The 24,608-nt window shown below is 43.3% G+C and overlaps 1 protein-coding gene across 2 annotated transcripts in view; it reads right to left on the bottom strand.

Moving 5' to 3' along the window:
• The window catches only part of KCTD1 (potassium channel tetramerization domain containing 1), a 110,967-nt gene that overhangs the window by 54,029 nt on the left and 32,330 nt on the right, over positions 1 to 24,608 (bottom strand). The window contains exon 1 of one of the 2 annotated variants that reach the window (XM_075826317.1): positions 3,790 to 5,630. The exons of the other annotated variant lie outside the window; for it this stretch is intronic. Coding sequence (XP_075682432.1) covers positions 3,790 to 5,538 — 1,749 coding nt within the window. The 5' untranslated portion in view covers positions 5,539 to 5,630. Of the gene's footprint in view, positions 1 to 3,789; positions 5,631 to 24,608 lie in introns of those variants that run through there. 2 annotated transcript variants of the gene reach the window in all.

Raw genomic sequence — 24,608 nt, 5'->3', positions numbered from 1 at the left:
AAGTCCATTGAAGTTTGCACTAAAGACATGACTCATACATAGACCTCTGTTGACGTATTTGACATATCCCATCCATACAGAAGCTTATATGGAACTACTCCCCCAATATCAGAAAAGGATACTCCTATTAAGCCATATTTACATAGAAGTGTAGAACCCCTATAAAGACCTATAAACCCCATATGAAGACCATCAGCAGCATATTAGGCTGTTCACACTACCACAGACATATCGGTATTGTATCCATAAAAACTATTTTTATAGCGCTGGATGCATTTGGGATCTGCTTGATGGAAAAAGCTTCTTTTTTTCTTTAGACCGATCAAAAAGTATTCTCTGGAAATGCGCACTTATAGGTTAGGATCTGTCCGCCATTGGCATCCGTTATAAAAACGTATAATTTCGTACATAAGCTTATTGATTGTACATCATGCCAATGTTATCATCGAAAACGTTACCTCTACTTCACGTATTTTTGTGAAATGTACATGTCTTTCTGTTGTATTGAAGATGTATTGAAAATCTAAATACAAAAAAAAAAAAAAAAAAAAGGACTACTATGAAGGATCTGTTTCCAAACTGATGGATCCAATTGACGTATTAGGGGTACGAGTATTTGAGTGAAAATGCAGTACTGCAGAAAACTCTAACTTGCCATCAAAAAGCACCGGAGTCCCTATTTTTGGTTTGATCCGCTTAGAAGTACTACCCCCGTCCCTTTATTTAAATGTAAGGTGAGTTACACCAAGTGCCCAGCAGAATATAATACGGGCTGGCATAAAGACCTGGCAGCCAGGGAAGATTTTCGAAACATTATGGCAACCAGGATTTGTTCAGGCCTCACCGAAATTACCTGGTTTAGGCCATGTTCACAAATTCAGGATTCTGTCAGGAATTAGATGCGGCTTCTGCGTCAAAATACGAATAGTTTCCATTAGTACTGTGCCGACAATACACGTGAATGGGGTATTTTCTACCCCATTTACAAGCTCCGGAAAAAATATGCGTGGAATAATGAATTTGCTTAAAATCCACAGCATCGTCATTATTGCATCCGATTACATCCATAGAATTAAAACGGAGCTAATTGGCGTGGGGATCCGCTGGCCAATCCCTGTCAGAAATGTACGTTTTAGCTGCTGATTTCTGCAGCAGATCTACAAAACATCGAATTTGACTACGGCAAAACTGTACTGTGTGAACAGTAGCCTTAAAGGGGTTTTCCATCCAGTAAAAATGGATTGCGTATCCTCAGGCCATCAATAGCTGATGGGACCAACTTCAATGGTAGAAAAGGCTGCAATACATGTGAATCGCCCGTTAATGCGTGTCGGAGATTGACAGTCAACGAGTAAATAAGATGGGGAACCAGCTGCACCCCCTTCAAAACATCTGATCGGCAGGAGTCGAACCCCGACCCATCAGCTAATGATGGCCTATCCTGAGGATAGGCCATCAATTTTTACTGGTTGGAAAACCCCTTTAAAGTACTATTATACAGGCCGACATGGGCCGTGTAAACGAGCGCCGATCAACAAGGCAGCTTGTTGACGTGCGCTCGTTTGCTCCCATCACGCGGAGCTATGTATGGGGACGAGCGCTCGTTACTCTGATCGCTCGTCCCTATACACTTCCATCATGTCGACAGCGCGTCTCCCTGAATACAAAGAGCAGATCAGCCCGATGATCGAGCGTTTGCACTTTCATCAGCTGATCGTTGCCTATTGACACAGGGAAACGATCGGGAATGAGCGTTCATATGAACGCTCGTTTACCCGATCATTGGCCCGTGTAAAACATTTATATATACTTTCCATCTTTTCATGGTGCTTACAAGCAAAATGTTAGATATCTGTCAGACATCTGCGTCTTAGGACAGATTATAACAATTCCGCGATAACAATTAAGTAATTAATATCATCACGATGACATCATTTATAAGAGCCCCAACTTAAACATAATGGAGAGATGTAGCAAAACTGGTGGAAAGGAAATATGGAGTAGTTGCCCATGGCAACCAGATTACAACCCGCATTTTCTAGAGTCCCTTTGAAAAACTAAAGCAGCGACCTAATACGTTCCATTAGGCAACTATTCCACTTTTCCTTTGCACAAGTTTTGATACATCTCCCCATTGATTTTTCATTGGAACTTCTGAGGTAAACGGCAGTTACAGAACCGAATGACTTGGTTGGTACTTTGTGTATCCCATGAATGAGCAGCTATACAAGTTACCTCAGTGTAGAGGGTACTATGTGGGAACATTAATGGGCAGCTATACAAGTTATCTCAGTGTAGAGGGTACTATGTGGGAACATTAATGGGCAGCTATACAAGTTATCTCAGTGTAGAGGGTACTATGTGGGAACATTAATGGGCAGCTATACAAGTTACCTCAGTGTAGAGGGTACTATGTGGGAACATTAATGGGCAGCTATACAAGTTATCTCAGTGTAGAGGGTACTATGTGGGAACATTAATGGGCAGCTATACAAGTTACCTCAGTGTAGAGGGTACTATGTGGGAACATTAATGGGCAGCTATTGGAGTCGGTTACCTCAGTTGTAAGTCCTGTGTTTGGAAAGCTCTAGTTACCTCATTGCGGCTGGTACTATGTGGGCACCATGTCTGGGCAGCTATAGTTACCTCAGTGTAGTGGGGAACTATGTGAAAAAAATCCATGGGCAGCTATTTGAGTGAATTACCTTAGTGCTGCTGGTACTTGGCCTGTGTATGGACAGCTCTAGTTATCTCCCTGTGTGTGGGCAGCTGTGCCAACCTCAGCGTAGTCCGTACCGTAGTCAGTAGAGTTACTTTAGAGCGGTTGGTACTATTATTACTTTGTGTATGTCAACTATCTCAGTGTGCCGGTACTATAGGGCACATTTAATAAGACTCGCGTTTTAGACGCCAGTCTTAGTCCAAAAAGTTAATAGCTAAAGTTATAATAAAGGTGTCAGGAAGTGGATTGCCCTGCCCCTTCTGATACTCCGCCCACTTTGAAGAAACATGCCGTGAGCAGCGGAAAGGACAAAATGCCAAAATGGACTTGTGCCATTTGCAACTTTTCTGACAGAAAACTGGCGTAGAGAAAAAAAAAAAAAAAGAATAAACTCCACCTACGTATTTACCACGTGTAAGCTGATATAGTTACTAAAGTAAGTACTATCTAGGCAGTTATAGTTCCTTCAGAAATGTTATGTGAGCACCGTTTACTGGCGGCAAAAGAACGCAGCTCACCGTAGCTGGTATTATGAAGGCACCATGTGTCAGCAGCTTTAGTCTCCACAGTTTAGTTGGTAATATGTAGTCACCCTGTGTGGGCAGCTATGGATCCCACAGTGCAGATGGTATTACGTAGGCACAGTGTGCGGACAGCTATAGTTCCCTAAGTGCAGATGGTATTGTGTGGGCATAGTGAGTGGACAGCTATTTCCCTCAGTGTAGATAGTACTATGTGGGTACAGTGTGTGGAGAGTTATACATTCCTCAGGTGAAGATATTACTATGCAGGCACAGTGTAGATGGTACTGTGTGGGCACAGTATGTGGGCACCTATAAATCCCTCAGTGCAGTTGGTATTATGCCAGCACAGTGTGTGGACAGCTTTACTACCCTCAGCATAGCTGGCTGTTTTTGGGTACAGTGTGTGGACAGCTATAGTTTCCACAGTATACCTGGCACTATATGGGCATAGTGTGTAGACAACTATAATTTCCTCAGTATAGCTGGTACGATGTGTGCCACCGCTAACATGTGACTATAAAAGAAGCAAGAGAGTTTACTTACCTGTACAGGGGAGAGCACACCCGGGGAAGTGACCGCAGGGGATACAGCCAGCACCATGTGACCATTGGTCTCCGGACAGGGGGGATTAGGGTCGTTCTTGACAGACACCAGAAGGACACAGTCAGAGGGTTCTGCAGGTCGCACGCATAGTCTCTTGGGGGAGGGTGGGCTGTAGCTTTCTCCGGGTAGGTTGGCCTCATAGTGCGGCCTTTTAGTAGGCACCTCAGACTTGAGGTCACTTATGCCGGTGAGTTTGGGCAGAATGTAAGTGTTGCCCATGGCTTGTGCTGACCTGTGCCTTGTACCGTTTATGTTGTCCATGAAGTAGGGGGGCCCCAGCTTGGTGCCAATGCCAGCTATGCTGTTGAGCGTAGCCACAGACACAGCACCGATACAGTGGTTGGTGTAGGTTTTAGAGAGCTTGGCGGCCTTGGAGAGCATCTGCATGCGAGTGCCCAGCAGGTTCTTGCCGATGGCCTTGTTCTCGTACCAGGTGACGTCGGCTTCGCTGCAGTGGTCCCGGGGCCGCTGGAAGAACGCTTTGCACAGAGGATTGCGTTTGGCCAGGTACTTCACAAAGCTGGCATACGGGCAGAACTCGGTGCCGGTCTCATACATACGGGGCAGGTTCTCCTCGTCGCTGTCTGCAGTGGCAGCTCCGCAGGGTGCTCCGCGCTTTTTGCCCCATGAGGAAGAACGAGACTTGTGATAGGGCCCCAGCGCCTTAAAGTAGACGAAGCGCCTGCCGTCCTCGTCCATAGCCAGGCCAAACGAGTCTTCCTCCAGTTCCCGCTGGTTCTCCCGGCCCCGAGTGCAAAAGTACATGCAGGTCTCGAACCAGACCTTATTGAGGAGCCCAAACGGTGTGGAGGCGCTGAATACGCAGGAGGTGTAGAGCTTGCGCAGGTCTGCCCGGGTGATCGCCTGCTTCTGCACTACGGGGCCGGCCCCCTGCTCCTCCAGCTTGCGGATGACCGCGGCCAGGGTAAGGTTAGCGCTCCGCAGCTCGGGGTCCTTAGTGAGGTCCAGGGTGCGGCAGTAGGGCGGCTCGTTCAGGTAGCGGTTCAGGGACGAGCGGATGCTGATGAGGGAAGACTTGCTGTACAGCTGGCCGCTCTTGGACCGCGCTTCAGCGTAGAAGGAGCGGAGCACCCGGCACAGCGCCTCCTTGTCCATGTTTTCAAAGTCCGGGCTCTGCGCCTTCTCGCTCAGGTACTCCCGGAAGATGCGCACCGCGTAGCGGGTGGCCAGGCGAGTGTTCTCGCTGAGTCGGGCTCGTTCGGGGCGCTCAGAGGAGGGGGAGCCCGCACAGACTGCTCCGTCCACACCGCCCCCTGCACCCCCGAGCTGCAGCAGCAGAGGCTCCACATCCTCTACCACCAACCCGGGGCGCAGGCCGGGCGGCAGCACCGGGCGCTGGGCAGAGGGATGCGTAACTATGCCCACCGAGCGACTGTAGGGGTTCTCCAGCAGCGCCCCGTCCTCCCACTCCAGCTGGATATCATCATCATCATCGTCGTCGTCGTCCTCCAGATCCTCATCTTCCAGCAGCAGCAGCTCGTCGTCCTCATCATCCCCGGTGATCTGCACCTCCTGGATCTCATCATCATCTTCATCCTCTTCTTCTTCCTCCTCCTCACCCGCGCTGCCAGGCTGCAAGCGGTGCTGAGCCGCCCGGGGCTGGGCGTGCAGGGGGTCGCTGTCTGCGGTGCCCGGGTTGCAGTCGCTGCTGCCAGGCATCCTCGCCATATTGCCTCTTTATTCCCCTCTGCCTGCTGTGTATACGAGACTGTGCCGCCTCTCTCTGCCAGTCCCCGGGCCCGGGCGCATGCGCTATATTGGACCGCGGCTGCCTGGGTGTAATGACCTTCACAGACCGGGGGGAGGGGACGGGGGGCGGTCGGCTCTGGAGACAGCCTGTGCCCGGGGGAGGAGGTCTGTGTACAGCGCCGCGGCTGTGTTATTATTATTCCTAAACACGTGTAGCGAGGCTGCTGTCAGTGTACGGTCACACAGCCATGTAGGTGCCACCCGGTGCCATAGTAGTCAGGGACATACTGTGTGATACAGGGGCAGCTATAGGTACTGGAGTTTTCTGGGAACAGATAAATGTGTGTTACATTGTATATTTATTAGTTTTTTTAACCCAAGAGTGACCAGCGTCTTTTAAACCTTGATGGCCAAGGTATTTTTTAAGTTTTTCCATTGTCGCATTCAAAGAGCTAGAACTTTTTTTATTTTTGCATCAACATAGCTGTATAAGGTCTTGTTTTTTTTGCGTGGCAAGTTGTATTTTTCGATAGCATCATTTTGGGGTACATATAATTTATTGATTAACTTTTAAACTTTTTACTGGGCGCAATAGGAAAAAACCTAGCAATTTCGCCAAGTTTTCTGTGTGGTATAAACACAACAACTTTATTTAGCGGGTTGTTACGATTGCGACGATACCAAAGTCATACGGTTTTCTTATGTTTTACTACTTTTAAACAGTAAAAACACTTTTTAAAAAAAAATTATGTGTTTTCCATATCTTAAGAGCCAATGCAGCTGTAGGAGGGCTTTTTTTCTTTGCGGAACCACTTGTAATTTCTATCGGTACAATTTTGGAGTACATGCGACTTTTTGATCACTTTTTATCACATTTTTTTTGAAGACAGGTTGAACAGAAAACAGCAATTCTGGCATTGTTTTTTATTTTATTTTTTACAGCATTCGCCAAGCAGGTTAAAGAACATAATAGCTTTATAGTTGGGGTCGTTACGGACGCAGCAATACCAAATATGTGTAACTTTTTTACTTTATTTTATTTTTGTAAGGGGAAAAAGTGGGTTATTCATTTTTTTTCCACTTATATATTAATAACTTCATTACACTTTTTTTTCTTCATTTTTTACTTGTCCCACTAGGGGACTTCACTATGCGATCGTCCGATAGGTTTTATAATACACTGCAATACTTCTGTAGGCGTGGCCTAGCAGGCATCCACTACAGGCAGAGCTGGGGGCCTTTATCAGGCCCCCGGCTGCCATAGAAGACACTGGGACCCTGCGATCTCAAAGCAGGGTGAGGTGAGAGAGGGAGCTCCCACCCTCTGCCCATAACCACTTCAATGCGGTGCTTGCTATTGAGCGCCGCTTCTAAGGGGTTAAACGGGCGGATTTCAGTCCGCCCGCTCGAGCAGCGCTGCCCCAAGTAGCGGAGAAGAGGAGGCGCAGCTTTATTCTGATGTAGCGTCGTCAAAAGGCGTATGCATCGGAATAAAGCCTGTTAGTGGCCACCGTGAAAAGGCGTATTGGTGGTCACTAACTGGTTAAATAATAGCCAATCGCTATATATATATATATATATATATATTTTTTTTAAAAAAGACTGTCATATACTTAGTGACTGAATTCTGCTCCACCGATACTGGTATCCCATGACGGTGAACAAAACGTGATCGCATTTGACAACAGTGAGACCCTGGTAGCAGTGGAATTCAAACACTTTTTTTAACCAATCCTATCAAAATAATCTTATTTTTTTTTATACAGATTTAAACTTTGTACACACTGGTGCTGTGTTCCGTCATTGGGATCCTTAACCCCTTCCCTCTTTGGCCGCTTTTGACCTTCCTGACAGAGCCTCATTTTTCAAATCTGACATGTTTCACTTTATATGGTAATAACTCTGGAATGCTTTTACCTATCCAAGTGATTCTGAGATTGTTTTCTCGTGACACATTGGAATTTGCCCGATACATTCAGTATTTAATTGTGAAAAACACCAAAATTTAGCGAAAAATTGCAAAAATTTGCATTTTTCTCAATTTAAATGTATCTGCTTGTAAGACAGGCAGTTATACCACACAAAAATGTTGCTAACTAACATCCCCCATATGTCTACTTTAGATTGGCATCGTTTTTTGAACATCATTTTATTTTTCTATGACATCACAAGGCTTAGAACTTTAGCAGCAATTTCTCACATTTTCAAGAAAATTTCAAAATGCTATTTTTACAGGGGCCAGTTCAGTTGTGAAGTGGCTTTGAGGTCCTTAGATATTAGAAACCCCCAATAAGTCACCCCATTTTAAAAACTGCACCCCTCAAAGTATTCAAAACAGCATTTAGAAAGTTTCTTAACCCTTTAGACATTGCACAGGAATTAAGGCAATGTAGAGGTGAAATTTACAAAGTTCATTATTTTTTTCCAGAAATTCATTTTGAATCAATTTTTTTTGTACCACAGAATGTTTTACCCAAGAAATGCAACTCAATATTTATTGCCCAGGTTCTGCAGTTTTAGGAAATATCCCACATGTGGCCCTAGTGTGCTACTGGACTGAAGCACCGGCCTCAGAAGCAAAGGAGCACCTGGTGGATTTTGGGTCTCCTTTTTATTAGAATATATTTTAGGCACCATGTCAGCTTTGAACAGGTCTTGTGGAACTAAAACAGTGGAAACCCCCCAAAAGTGACCCCATTCGGGAAACTACACCCCTCGAGGAATTTATCTAGGGGTGTAGCAAGCATTTTGACAGGCCAGTTTTTTTGCAAAAATTTTTGGAACTAGGCCATGAAAATGAAAATCTAAATTTTTTCAAATAAAATGTAGGTTTAGCTAATTTTTTTTTCATTTCCAAAAGAACTAAAGTAGAAAAAGCACCACAACATTTGTAGAGCAATTTCTCCCGAGTAAAACAATACCCCACATGTGGTAATAAACGGTTATTTGAACACACAGCAGGGCTTAGAATGGAAAGAGTGCCATTTGGCTCTTGGAGCTCAAATTTAGCAGGAATGGTTTGCGGAGGCCATGTCGCATTTGCAAAGCCCCCTAGGGGACAAAACAGTGGAAACCCCCAACAAGTGACCCCATTTTGGAAACTATACCCCTCGAGGAATTTATCTAGGGGTGTAGCAAGCATTTTGACCGGCCAGTTTTTTTGCAAAAATTTTTGGAACTAGGCCATGAAAATGAAAATCTACATTTTTTTCAAATAAAATGTAGGTTTAGCTAATTTTTTTTCATTTCCACAAGGACTAAAGGAGAAAAAGCACCATAAAATTTGTAAAGCAACTTCTCCCAAGTAAAACAATACCCCACATGTGGTCATAAACGGCTGTTTGGACACACGGTAGGGCTCAGAATGGAACTAGCACCATTTGGATTTTGGATAGTGTCTGGGCACCATGTCACATTTGCTGAGCCCCTGTAGTACTAGTACAGTGGAAACACCCCAAAAGTGACTCCATTTGGGAAACTGCACCCCCTGAGGAATCATCTAGGGGTATAGTGAAAATTTTGATCCCAAAGGTTTTTTGCTGAATTAATTAGAATTAAGCTATGAAAATGAAAAATATTTTTTTTTTCCAACAAGATGTAGTTTTAGATCAACATTTTTCATTTTTACAAGGAATAGAGAAGAAAAAGCACCCCAACATTTGTAAAGTAATTTCTCCCGAGTACAGTAACACCCCTTATGTGGTTATAATAGGCTGTTTACGTATATGGGAGCATTCAGAAGAAAAGGAGCGGTACTTATCTTTTGGAGCGTAGATTTTGCTGGAATGGTTTGCGGACGCCATGTTGCATTTGCAAAACCCCTGATGTACCAAACAAAAGTGACTCCGTTTTAGAAACTACACCCCTAAAGGCATTTATCAAGGGGTGTAGTGAGAATTTAGACATCACAGGTGTTTTTCAGAAATGAATACGCAGTGGATGGTGCAAAGTGAAAATTGCAATTTTTCCACTGATCTGCCCATTCACCGCACAAGATGTTGTGCCCCTAGAGAATCTTACCCCATAAATTGTTAAGCGGGTTCTCCCAGGTATGGTAATGCCTTACTTGTGGCCATAAATTGCTGTTTGGGCACGCTGTAGGGCTAAGAAGGGAAAGACTGCCATTTTGAGCATGGATTTTGCTTGGTAATAGTTCTGTTTGGGGTTTTGCTGGTATTTCAGCTTATAATGTGGTGGCATATGTAATCTGTGCGGAGTACATCAGGGCATAATAAGAGGGTATAATAATGGGTAAATAATACAATTATCCATAGGTGTGTGTTACGCTGTGAAGCGATCTGTTATGCACAGGCTGGTGTCACACTGATAAACGGTTTTCTTTCTTATCCCCCTTCTGTAACGCTCTGCACCTTTTGGGGACTTTTTCTCCTTCGTAGTTTGGGAAATATTACTGGGAAAGTTTTGCGCTGGTATAATACGGGCGCCCTCGCTTCCAGCGGATGTGCGATGTCCCTTCCCTTTCCTAGTTCCTAAATACTAGGGCCCTGAAACTGAAGGAATGTTCCCCTCCGGCCTGCGCATTGAGATGTTTTTTCATCACCGCATTACTAGTGCCGTAACTTTTTTGTTTTTCAGTTGATTGAGCGGTGTGCGGGCTTGTTTTTGCGAGACGGGCTGTAGATTTTATTGGTATCATTTTAGAACACATACGACTTTTTGATCACTTTTTATTTCATTTTTTGGTAAAGGAAATTACCAAAAACAAGCAATTCTGGAATAGTTTTTTATTGTTTTTTTTATCGGCATCCACAGTGCGCCCTAACCTACATGTTAGCTTTATTCTGCGGGTCGATACGATTACGGCGATACCAAATTTATATAGTTTTTTTATGTATTGCGGCTTTTGCACAATAAAATCCCTTTTTATAAAATCATTTGTTTTCTGTGTCGCCATTCTAAGACCCATAACTTTTTTATTTTTGCGTGCACTAAACGGTGTCGGGGATTATTTTTTGCGGGACGGATTGTAGTTTTTATTAGTACTATTTTGGAGTAAATGTGACTTTTTGATCACTTTTTATAGCATTTTTTGGTAGGAGATGTGACCTAAAAACAAAGATTCTGGCGTTGTTTTTCATGGTTTTTTTTTACGGCGTTCACCGTGCAGGATAAATGACATAATAGTTTTGTAGTTTGGGTCGTTACGTACGCGGCGATACCAAATATGTATAGTTTTTTTTAATTTTTACGGTTTTTCCCATAATAAAAGACTTACTATGGGAAAAAAGTCAGTTTAGCTTTATTTTTATTTGAAATGTGTGTGTTTTTATTGTTTTACCACATTTTTATTTACTTTTTTTTACTTTTCTGACTTGTCCCACTAGGGGACATGAGGGCCTGATGCCCCGATCGCTACTCTAATACACTACACTACATACGAAGTGCAGTGTATTAGCGCTGTCAGTTATTCACTGACAGCAAGCCTATGAGGACACGCCGAAGGCGGGTCCTCATGGGCTCCCGTACAAGGCAGACTCGGACGCCATTTTCTGGTGTCCGATTGCCACAGCAACCCAGCGATTGCATCACTGGGTTGCCGATCGGGTGAAAACCTATCAGATGCTGCGCTCTATTGAGCGCAGCATCTGAGGGGTTAATCTGCCGGATCGGAGAATAGCTCCGGTCCTGGCAGTTACAGGAGGGTGCCAGCTGTATAATACAGCTGTCACCCCGCGGTGATGGTGCCGACTCTGCTTCTGAGCCCGCACAATCACTGCGCCGTACATGTACGGCGCTTTGCGGGAAGCACCTCCCGACAGCGCCGTACATGTACGGCGCATGTCGGGAAGGGGTTAAAGAGGCTCTGTCACCAGAATAAAAATGCTCTATCTCCTACATCAGTTTATCGGCGCTGGAATGTAGTTACTAGCAATGTGTTTTTATTTTAAAAACAATGTTTTTTAACAAAGTTATGGCGTTTAGAACATTTATGCAAATGAGGTCCTTAATGCCAAAATCCGCATCATACACGTCTCTGTACACCCAAGCTAGATTCACTGAGCAGCGCGGTCTCGCGAAACCGCGCTGTGACGTCACTTCCGCCCACAGGTCCTTCATCCCTGCGTCTGAAGACATCTTTCGTCTCCCTCCAGGCCGATGAGAAGTCCCAGTCGTCGGATCGGTAGTAGCAGCAGCCTGGTGGGAGACGAGAGATGTTGTCTTCAGACGCAGGGATGAAGAACCTGTGGGCAGAAGTGACGTCACAGCGCGGTCTCGCGAGACCGCGCTGCTCAGTGAATCTAGCTTGGGTGTACAGAGAGGTGTATGATGCGGATTGGCCAGCGTCATACACCTCTTTGTCATACGCCCACTTGGTTGAAAATTCAAAAACGCCCAGTTGGGCATTAAGGACCTCATTTGCATAAATGTTCTAAACGCCATAACTCTTTTAAAAAACATCGTTTTTAAAATAAAAACACATTGCTAGTAACTACATTCCAGCGCCGATAAACTGATGTAGGAGATAGAGCATTTTTATTCTGGTGACAGAGCCTCTTTAAAGGCTATGCAGACCATTGAAATAGATATTTAAAAAAAAATAAAAATAATCTGTGTGACTGGTGCAACTGTCAAAATACTTCATTAAAAAAGGTTTTTTTCTTTTTGAGATACAGCTGCTTTGTATCCTGTATACAGAGCTGCTCTATCCAGCGCGGAAACCTGAATCCGTCAGCTCAGTGTCTCTAATGGGTTTAGTGTCAGCGGGTCTTGTGTCTCTCGGACACGAGGGATCGAGCGGTTAACGATCACATCTAAGTTCATAACTTAGATGTGATCGATTACAGGTGGATCCTGCGACCCACTGTCCCTGAACCAGTCAGTCCCGCTGACCTGACAGATACAGGATTCAGCGCAAGATACAGCTGCTCTGTAAACCGGATACAAAGCAGCTGTATCTCAAAAAGTTAAACAAATTTTTAATAAAAAGTATTTTGACAGTTGCATCAACACTGATACACATTTTTATTTTTTTTTAAAAGAACACATTTTAAAATGTGTAAATAGACTTTAAAAGGTTGCAATTGGCCGAGATCCAGAACTCACAGGTTTCAACGATCGTAAAGAGGGACAACACATTTTTAATGTGAAGCCTAGTCCCTAACCTGACTAATCCCTCTCCATGCACACTCAGTCCCCAACACAGTAATCGTGTCCTCCTTTGGGTAACAAGCAGTAATAGTGTTCCTTTGTGCTCCGCACACCTTTATAGTGCCCCACACAGTGAGGATACCTTAGTGCCATTAACAGTAATGATGCCCCCTTAGTGCCCCCACACACAGTATCCTGCCCCTATAGTGCCCACACAATATGCCCTCATAGTGCCTCCCAGACCGTATCATTCCCCCATAGTGCCCCCACAAAGTATCATGACCCCATACAGTATAATGACCCATAGTGCCCCCACACAGTATCATGACCGTAGTGCCTCCCACAAAGTATAATGTCACCATAGTGCCTCCCCACACAGTATAATGTCACCATAGTGCCTCCCCACACAGTATAATGTCACCATAGTGCCTCCCCACACAGTATAATGTCACCATAGTGCCTCCCCACACAGTATAATGTCACCATAGTGCCTCCCCACACAGTATAATGTCACCATAGTGCCTCCCCACACAGTATAATGTCACCATAGTGCCTCCCACAAAGTATAATGTCACCATAGTGCCTCCCCACACAGTATAATGTCACGATAGTGCCTCCTCACACAGTATGTCACGATAGTGCCTCCCCACACAGTGTAATGTCACCATAGTGCCTCCCCACACAGTGTAATGTCACCATAGTGCCTCCCCACACAGTGTAATGTCACCATAGTGCCTCCCCACACAGTGTAATGTCACCATAGTGCCTCCCCACACAGTGTAATGTCACCATAGTGCCTCCCCACACAGTGTAATGTCACCATAGTGCCTCCCCACACAGTATAATGTCACCATAGTGCCTCCCCACACAGTATAATGTCACCATAGTGCCTCCCCACACAGTATAATGTCCCCATAGTGCCTCCCCACAGTATAATGTCCCCATAGTGCCTCTCCACACAGTATAATGTCACCATAGTGCCTCCCCACACAGTATAATGTCCCCATAGTGCCTCCCCACACAGTATAATGTCCCCATAGTGCCTCCCCACACAGTATAATGTCCCCATAGTGCCTCCCCACACAGTATAATGTCACCATAGTGCCTCCCCACAGTATAATGTCACCATAGTGCCTCCCCACACAGTATAATGTCACCATAGTGCCTCCCCACACAGTATAATGTCACCATAGTGCCTCCCCACACAGTGTAATGTCCCCATAGTGCCTCCCCACAGTATAATGTCCCCATAGGAGCTCCCCACACAGTATAATGTCCCTATAGTGCCTCCCCACACAGTAGAATATCCCCATAGTGCCTCCCCACACAGTAGAATATCCCCATAGTGCCTCCCCACACAGTATAATGTCCCCATAGTGCCTCCCCACACAGTAGAATATCCCCATAGTGCCTCCCCACACAGTATAATATCACCATTAGTCCTAAGAAAAGGTGGTAGGACTGGGATGATATCGGGAACAAAGTTTTCCCATATATACACCTGCTAACCACCCCTACTGATAGCAGGTAAACAGCTGCATAATACATGCATAGCTTAGCATTGATACATATCAAACTTCCCTAACGCACATCTATTATTTGTAGATCATCCCAGTCCTACCACCTTTTCTTAGGGCGAATTCCTTCTTAATTTTTAATCCTAATTGTTTTTAGTGATGTATTTTTTCAATAAAGTAAGCGGTTTAATATTCATATACAAATTTTTGTCCAGTAAATTTATTGGTTTTATTGTGTCACACAGGACACGAACATCATTAGAACCAGTACGCCTGATCTATATAGGTTGTCCCAATGCAGCACAATCTAGAAGAACTTTGAAAATGGTATGTGTTAAATGCAAATTGGCTTGAAAAAGTCATCTGGGCGTTGTGGTTATCTTGAAGAGTCAGGTATTCCGGTGCATAAACACGCCGCTTATGGCTTGATTCACTTCCCAAAAGGCCGCAAAACGTCACTCCTGACCTCCCATGCTTGGGCTGTTATTTTCAACGTTTTATTTTTTTGCGGTTTGGTCTGGGGTTCGTAGTTCTACTGGGTGCTGTGTTTAGGGGGTCTTAGAGCTGTATTCGTTTAGGGGTCTGGTCTGAGGGCTGTAGTTATTCCGGGGTCTGGGCTGTAGTTATTCCGGGGTCTGGGCTGTAGTTATTCCGGGGTCTGGGCTGTAGTTATTGCGGGGTCTGGTCTGTAGTTATTCCGGGGTCTGGTCTGTAGTTATTCCGGGGTCTGGTCTGTAGTTATTCCGGGGTCTGGGCTGTAGTTATTCCGGGGTCTGGGCTGTAGCTATTCCGGGGTCTGGGCTGTAGCTATTCCGGGGTCTGGGCTGTAGCTATTCCGGGGTCTGGGCTGTAGCTATTCCGGGGTCTGGGCTGTAGCTATTCCGGGGTCTGGGCTGTAGCTATTCCGGGGTCTGGGCTGTAGCTATTCCGGGGTCTGGGCTGTGGGCTGTAGTTATTCTGGATTCTGTAATTATTCTGGGTTCTTTATTTATTCATGGGTCTGAGGTCTGTTATTATGGGGTCTGAATTTATTCTGGGGTCTGGTCTGATCTGTAGAATTCTGGTCTGGGGTCAGTACTTATTTTGGGGTCTATTTCTATTCTGGGATCTGTATTAATTTCAAGAAAGTATTTATTTTGGGGTCTAATGATTTTGGGGGTGCGATAAAGGAGTCACATGCATGGCTTGTGAACACATTAGGTTAGCAGTGTTTGGGGTATGGCCTATGTAAATAGGGTAAATTCTGTATTTCCTAATATACTTACTGTAAAGTAGGAAAGTGTTGGTGTGTTTGTTAGTCTGAATTTGTGTATATGCTGTATATGTGCTTGTCACAAGTGTAAGTCTGTCACTGGCTGTCCCTCTGAGTAATAGTGACGCTACGCCTGTCTCTGACTGCCTATATGAGTGACCAGACACCTGTCCCTGCACTCTCAGCCCCTGCCAGCCTACTTGTGGAGCTGCATAAACTACCAGACACCAGGTACTTGACTAAAAAAAAAAGATGCCTATTGACCTATTCACTTCCATAGACCACCTGCGATATTCCATTAACCCCTTCACTGCCAATAACCCCCAAAGATAGCATCACATGCAGCACAACTTTTCTGCTGAGGACAAGCCACAAATCCATATGTGCTTTTTAAATCATATCTGCCATCAGAAAATTAAACTTTCGGAAAAACGCTGAAAACTCAGTGAATACCCTCAAAGTTATGCTTCGGTCACGTTCAGACGTGGCAGAGTTTTTCCGCTGCAAATGTTTGGGGTGCAGATTTGGGGCAATTACGCAACGAATCTGCACCAACATTTGCATATTTGACAGGTAAATCAAACGTTGCAGAAAAGATAGCGGACTTGCCACAGATTTCAGTTTTTGCATTGCAAAGGCTGAAATACGCAGTGAAATTCCGCTTCTTCTCCACAACAGACAGTGCATGCTGCAGAGGGAAAATTCCGCACTGCAGCCTATGGTCCGCAGTGGAATTTTCCGCAACGTCTGAACTAACTTGCCTAAAAATGTATTGAAACAACTGTAAAAAACGGCCACTGGAGAAGTCCACTGCAGACTGTCCGCAGCGGAATTCCACAGCAATTCCGCCACGTCTGAACCTGCCCTTACCTGGAACCCGCAATTCCAGAGATTCATGGGTGTCTTCACAAAGGTGGCTCCTTCACTGCGCATGGAGTTATTTCCTATACAGGTTTCCAGGCATCTTCATGACAACCGTTGCTTAAGACCTAAATAGGCAGCAACAACGAAGGAACCACCTGTGTGAAGACCCCCTTAGATCTCCAAAAGGGTGGGTACTATTTAAGTAAAACTTTGGGGATGGAGTGGGTCACTTTAAGCTATGGGCATGTAACGAAGGTCTATAAAGCATTAAAAGGAGTCATTACTAAGTCCTGTTATATGAAAAAAGTAACATTTATTCATTATTTTATCGTATGTTCACCTTTGATCGCCATTAAAGAGTTAACAAAGAACACACAGTGGATACACTGCAGATTTTCCACAACAGATTTCATTGCGGAAAATCCGCAGCATAGTACAGAACAAATTTCATCCACACAGCGGAAATGTTTTTATTAAATTGACCTGCGGTGCGATTTTTTAATTTGTAGCATTCATGGACATGCTACAGAAAAAAACCGGCACTGCAGGTCAAATTTTATCTTTGAATTCAATGTGGGGGTAAAAGCTGCAACAAAGAGCCATCTTTTGTGGCGGAAACGAGATTCTGACGGAAAAATTGCAAACAAGAGATATATTTTTTCAAATTAATAAAAAAAAGCTTATACTTACCACCGGCCGTAGTCATAGCAGCGCGACCCTCTGTTCGGAAGCCTCCTGTGATGACATATCCCATGTGAATGATACAGTGGTCACATGGACTGCAGCGTCATCCCAGGAGGCATGACAACGCCAGGGTGGTAAGTATAAACTTTTTTTTTTTTTAATTGCTGCAATATTTCCACACCAGACATACCGCCCGAAAAACTGCACCACAATTTGGTTTGCAGGACGGATACGCTGTGTACTTTTACATGTATCCGCCCTGTGTTTTTTAACCCTTACAGCGTTTGCATAGGAGTTTTTTTATGCATTATTTTTAGTGTTTTTCACGGTTTTCTTTAGGTAAAAAACGCTGCAGCCAGATTTTACTTTAAAGTCTATAATGAATCATTGAATAGGCTACATAGAAAGTGTTTTGATTTGTTACATTTTTGGGGTCCGAGGCATTTTTTTCAAAACACAGCATGCTCTGGGTGTGGCAGGTTTTTTTTTGGGGGGGGGGGGGGGGGGGTTCCTACAAGCTTCTTTATAGAACAAGAAAAACAGCAGAAGAAAAAAAACGCATGTTTCAAATGTTTAAAATACGCTATGAAAAACTTCTGAAATTCATGCCGTAATTGCACAGGTATTTTTTTTACAAGTGTTTAAAAAAGCAATTTTACCCCCCCCCCCCAAAAAATATTTTAAACTAGATATGCCATAAAAGTGTGATTGTTAGACTATTGTCTAACAGCTGGGATCCTTAACCCCTTATCGACATATAACGTATACCTGTGTCATAGCTGGGTAGTGGAAGTATGGAGCGGGCTCACTGGCTGAGCCCACACCATACAACGCGGATGTCGGCTGAATGTTAAAGCCGACACTTCACTGTAAAGAGCGCAGTCCGGCTCATAACTCCTTAGAGGTCGCGGTCAATAGCGACCAAGGCATTTAAGGCGTTAGAAAGAGGGGGCGACCCCCTCTGGCAGCCCATCGGCCCCACCACAACGCAATCGTGGGTTGCCAATAATTGGCATGGCAGCCTGGAGGCCTAATGAAGGCCCCCAGATCTGCCATCATTGTACTCCTATTAAGCCTGTCAGAATCACGATATAATGCAAGCAATTGGGGGACCAGTTAAAGTTTAAAAAATAAATAAACAAGTAAAATAAAGTTGTTTTTTTTATGTACTAAAAAAAAAAACATTAAAAGTAAAAAAACCATAATAAAACGTAATTGGTATTAACGCATCCGTAAAAGTCTGAACTATTACAACATTATTTAACCCGCATGGTGAACGCAGTAAAAATTTAATAAAAAAAAAAAATGTAAAAAACGCCAGAATCGCTGTTTTTTAGTCACCTCATCCACCACAAAAAAAAAAAAAAAAAATGTAAAAAACGCCAGAATCGCTGTTTTTTAGTCACCTCATCCACCACAAAAAAAAAAAAAAAAAAATGATCAAGAACTTGCATGTACACAAAAACGGTACTAATAAATACTGCAGCTCACCCAGTAGAAAATAAGCCCTTATGCCGCTCAGTCCACTGGAAAAAAAAAAAAAAAAAAAAAAAAGTTATGGCTCTCAGGTGGTGGTGACACAAAACAAAATAAATTTTATGTTTTACAATTAGTTTTTTCCTTGTAAAAGTAGTAAAATATATTTTAAAAAAAACGACCTAAATTTGTTATTGCTGTATTCGTATTGACCCGCAAAATAAAGTTAACATGTTGTTTTTACCGCATGGTGAACATTGTAAAAACAAAGCGCAAACAATAATGGAGGAAATCGCTGTTTTTCTCCTATTTCACCCCACAAAGATTTTTTTTCCTATTTCCTAGTACATTATATCTTACATTAAATGGTGCCATGAAAAACTACAACTTGTTTCGCAAAAATCAAGCCCTCATACGGCTATACCGACCGAAAAAAAAAAAAAAAAAAAAAAAGTTATGGCTTTTGGAAAATTGGGAGGAAAAAACAAAAATGAAAATCCAAAAAAGGACTGCAGCGGGAAGGGGTTAATCATTCTGGGAATGATGCTGTGCCTGTGCTGTCCCCGATAATGTGGTAACCATTGCAGTCACTCTTTTTTAATGTAAATGGGAGATATATATGTATATATATACAGTAAACTATTTATTTATTTTTTTAACCTCAGACTAGTAATGTTTCTGTAACTCTGAAGGTGTTAGAAACTTTCCTGGTTGAGATGGGACAGGCTAAAAACTCAGGTGCCTCAAAAGTCGCAAGTTTATGGAAGAATGCCAATAAAATGCAATGTTTTATAGGGGTTGTCCGGGACTTTTATATTGATGGCCTATCCTTAGGACTACCGGCACCCCCCCCCCCACCAATCAGCTGTCACACTTCATCAGGAATAGCGCTGTACACTTCTGTAGCAACTTGGCCTGGGATTGCAGTCATCTACAGTCCGGTCCCATTCTCTTGAATGGGATCGGAACTGCAATACCAGGCACAATCGCTACGGAAGTGTGCGACGCTGTGGCTAGTGAACTATTTAGAGCCTGTGGCGTTAGTCACCCTGGCCGCTTTAGACAGCCTATCATGGGGGTACCTAGGAGTCAGACCTCCATAGACTTATATTGATGGCGCACCCTTAGGTTGGCCATCAATATCAGAAGTACCGGAAAAACCACTTTAGCCCCTCAATGACCGCCCATATGCCTTTTCACGGCAGTCGTTAAGGGTACTATGGAACAGAGCCGCCTTTTCATGGTGCTGTGTCATAAGCGTGGCACGGGTGTCCAGTGCCGGTTAGAGAGGCTATCGGGCTGCTCTAACAGCCAGGCTTGGCGTTACCTCGTATTCCCAGCAGTTGAACCCCTTCGATGCAGCGGTCAATAGAGACCATGGTATCTAAGTGGTTTCAGAGCGAGGGGGCTCTCGGTCACCTCATTGGCACTCCAGCTATGCGTCTGCATGGGGTGTCGATGGTTTCCATGGCATCAGGGGGCCTAGCAAAAGCCTCCAGGTCTGCTATCAGTGTGTGCCTATTAGCTTAAAACTGCCTCTGGCAGGGCCTATGTTCACACAAGGTGATACGCTGCGTAAATGTACACAGCGTATCCGTCCTGGTACCCGAAAGGAATTCCACCCGAAAAACTGCACAAAACTGTGTTGTAATCTTTTGGGCGGAATCTCCGCTGCAGAAAGCAGTGGTTAAAAAAAACAAAGAACATTTCCCGTTGTCATAGCGAAGCGTCCCTATGGTCTCCATGCAGCCTGGCCTCCTGGGAGGACACTGCAGCCCATGTGACCGCTACAGCCTTTGATTGGCTGCAACAGTCACATGGGATAAAACATCATCCCGGATGGCAGGCCTGGATGGAGAACAGAAGAAAGAGTCGCTATGACAACGCCAGGCATAAGTATTATAGCTCTTGCGCACGACCAAGATCGGGCTGTGAAAAACTTTTTGTTGTGGGTTTTACCTCCCTATTGAATTCAATGGGGATAATCCACAACAGAAGAGATAGTTTCCAAAGCATGCTGTGAATTAAAAAACCTCACCACAGGTCAATTTATGAACGGTTTTCCGGTGGATTTTATCCGCAGCTTGTGGAGGAGATATTTTGGAATCTCATCTACTCTGCTGCGGCTACTGTAATACGCTGCGGATTTTCCGCATTGAAACATGCAGTGTTTACGCTGCGTGTGAACATACCGTTACACTGACAAGCATAATTCATTGCAATACAGATGTCTTGCAGTGTATTATAAAAGCGATGAAACGATCACATAGTAAAGTCCCATAGTGGGACAAAAAAAAAAAAAGGGTTGCAAATATGGGAAAAAATCCAATAAAAAAAAAATATGAAAAACCCCACAATTTCCCCATACCACATTTGAAAAAAACACATTTGAAAAAAAAAAAAATACTTATAATTGGTATCGCCACATCTGTGATGACCTGAACTATAAATCTATTATGTTATTTAACCTGCACAGTGAACGCCATAAAATAAAACAAGGCCAGAATTGCGGTTTCTGTTCATCCTGCCTTCCGAAACATGCAATAAAAAGCGATCAAAAAGTCGTATATACCTTAAAATGATACCAATAAAATGCCTCATTCAGCTACATCAGCAGAAAAATAAAAAAAGATGGCTCTTAGAATATGGTGACACAAATACTTATTTATAGCGCATAGGCTGTTCTTTAGTGTGATGTCATAGTGCAGTGCTTCATAAATAAAGACAACAGAGTATTGACTTTACTCTATTGTGATGTCATAATAGTGTGCATTATAAATTAATAAAACATGTCACAATAGAGCACATCACAAAGAAAAACTACTAATAAAAACACTGGAATCAAAAGTAGGTTATAGACATGAGATATGTAGAGAACAGATGAATGACTGATTTAGCAGGGAGCAGGAAAGAACAAAAATAAAAAAATGAAAAATACATCTGAAATGTAAAGAATATTTGGGAAAGTTATCATTTTCCTACATTTGAAATAGTCTGCTTCTAAAATGGATAATGATACCACAAGTGGACAAATAAGGTTCACCATATGTCTTACGTAGGCATCATATTTTCTTTAAAAAAAATTTAGGACATTATAAGGCTCATACGTTTAATAGGAGTTGTTTAAAACGTGCAAAAATATTTGGCTCCACTTCATTTTTGATTGGCCTATATATTAGAAAACCCAATCACCCCATTTTAAAAACTGCACCCCTCAACATATTCAGAATAGCATTGTGGAAGTTTGTTAACCCTTTAGCCGTTTCATTGGAATTAAATTAGAGGTAAAACGTATACATTTTTTTTTTTTTTTTAATATTTAATTTTAATCCATTTACTTCTGCAACACAGCAGGTGTTAACATAGAAACACAACTCAATATTTATAACCCATATTCTGAAGTTTTCTGAAAAAAATCACATATGTGGCCCTAGTGTGCTACTTGACTCAAAACACAGGCCTCAGAAATGAGGAAGCACCTCCTTGGTGCCTCCTTTTTATTAGTAGTTTGAAGGCACCGCTTTAGGTTTTTGAAGAGGCCTTGAGGTGCCAAAACATAAGAAAACACCCTAAAGAGGACCCTATTTTAGAAACTACAGCCCTCAAGGAATTTATCTAGGGGTATAGTGAGCATTTTGACCACACAGATTTTTATAGAATTTATTAAAATTGGCTCATGAAAATGATTTTTTATTCCAATAATATGTAGTCTTGGCTCCAAATTTGTAATTTTCACAAAGAATTCAGGAGATAAAGCACCCCAAAAATTGTTAAGCAAGATTTCTTGAGCACAGCAACAACTAATATCTAGTCATAAACTTCTGTTTGGGCAGGACTCAGAAGGGAAGGAGCGCCAATGAATAAAAAGGTGCTCAATGAATGTTGCAGAGTGAAAATTGCATTTCTCCACAGATATCTTATTTCAGTGATAAATATGTTGTGCGCAGCTTGTGCCACTGGAGACATACACCCCATAAATAGTTAAGCAGGCACTCCACGGTATGGTAATACCAGGCTCGGAAGGACCATCATTTGGCTTTTGGAGTCTGGATTTTGATTGGCGGCAGTTTTATTTGAGATTTTACTAGTATTTCAGTATATAACGTGGGGGTTTTTCAGGGCAGGCGTCGCACTTATAAATAGTGTCCTTTCTTATCTCCCTAGGAACTTACTCTGCACCTTCCCTTCTTTTCAATTTGGGGAACTTCGGTGAAAAATTGTTGCCCTGGTACAATAAGGGGCGACTTCGCTTCCAGTGGAGAGAAAGATGTTTTGGGGCAGATGTGCTTGGGCCCTCCCCTTCCTGGTTTCGAAATATTAGGGCCTTGATAGACAGCTCTTAAAACTGAAGTAATGTTCCCATCTTGCCTGCACATAGGGATGGCGAGTAAGCATTATAAAATGGCATCAATACGATGTACAAAGCCAGCTTTTTTTTTTACCATGGGACAAGGCTATGCGGTAAACCAGGGTATTGTATAAAATATCCATGCTCTAGCCTAATCTTTGGCCTCCACTAGCCCATATTCAGCACAAGGCGCCAAAACATCATCTCTGCTGCATGCAGGATATATAAATTAGTATTGTATCATTGCACTCTAGAGGCCCTTTTGCACCGGCCAATTATCAGGCAAACGAGCGTTCAAAGAACGCTCGTTCCCGATAATTTCCCTGTGTAAACAAGGTAACGATCAGCAGATTAAAGAACAAATGCTTGTTCATCTGCTAATCAGATAGTTTTAAATGTAAAAATTATTATCGTTGTCGGCAGTTAATCTCCCTGTGTAAACAGAGAGATGTGCTGCAGACATGATACAAACGTATGGGGACGAGCGATCGGAGTAACGAGCACACGTCCCCATACTAGCTCCCTGTGAAAGGAGCAAACGAGCGCCAATCAACAAGCTGTCTCGATCGACGCTCGTTGCACCGGCTAAAATGGGCCGATGTAAAAGTACCTTAAGAGCCATAACATTTGAATATTTCTGCCGACATATCTTTTTCTTTTTGCCGTCTCTGGTTGTACTTTTTTAATTTTGGGGTACATAATGTAATTAAAAAACAACGTGTTAACTTTTTTGGGGGCGGAAATAGAAAAAATACCCAGCAATTCCGCAATAGTTTTGGGGTTTTGTTTTTACAGCGTTTATCGTTCGGTATGAAGGACTTCTGTGGGTCAGTGATAGTCTTGCAATACCAAAGTTAAATATACTGTAGTCCGTTTGTTTGTTTTTTTTAACAGTAGATTATTAATTTTCCATAAAACTGCTCAACAGAGGAAGAGTGCAGGATGCACCGAAAAAAAAGAAACTACAACAAAAGTATGGCATACAGTCAAGTAGGGCAACGCAGTGCCTCAGCATGTCAAAGTCAAATACAGGGGAGGAGAGAGAAAAGACAACAAGAAGAAAAAAAAAGATTTTACAAAAAAAGGGGGAAAGAGGGGAAGGGAGGGAAAACGTGAAAACATTGAGCGGCATAATTAAAAGAGCATCATAAAAGCAATCATACTTAACCCCTTCCCGCTGTGGCCACTTTTGACATTCCGGACAGAGCCTCATTTTTCAAATCTGACAGGTTTCATTTTATGGTGAAATAACTTCAAAATGCTTTTACCTGTCCAAGTGATTCTGAGATTGTTTTCTCGTGACACATTGGACTTTATGTTACTAGCAAATTTGATCGATACATTCAGTATTTATTTTTTCATAACCAACATTTAGCAAAAAACTGCAAAAATTAGCATTTTTCGAAATGTAAATGGATCTGCTTGTTAGGCCTTATTTACACGAGCGTATTTCACGTCCGTGATACGCGCGTGAAAATCACGTGCGCCGCACGGACCTATGCACGTCAATGGGACCATTCAGACATTCCGTGTTTTCACGCAGCGTGTGTCCGCTGCGTGAAACTCACTGCATGTCCTATACTTGAGCGTTTTTTGGCATCACGCACCCATTGAAGTCAATGGGTGCGTAAAAATCACGGACAGCACACGGACGCACATCTGTGTGCGGTGCGTGATTCGCACAACAGTTGCTCAAGAAATAATGGGAAAAAGAAAACCACCTCATTCATTTCATTTTGTAAACGTCAAAACCGCGTGACATAGGGAGGCCATACGTGCGAAAATAACGCACACACGC

Source organism: Rhinoderma darwinii, chromosome 5, assembly GCF_050947455.1.
Source record: "Rhinoderma darwinii isolate aRhiDar2 chromosome 5, aRhiDar2.hap1, whole genome shotgun sequence".
In the NCBI taxonomy this organism is placed as follows: Eukaryota; Metazoa; Chordata; class Amphibia; order Anura; family Rhinodermatidae; genus Rhinoderma; species Rhinoderma darwinii.
Note: the sequence above shows the minus strand (reverse complement) of the source record. Positions and strands in the feature narration are given on the sequence as shown.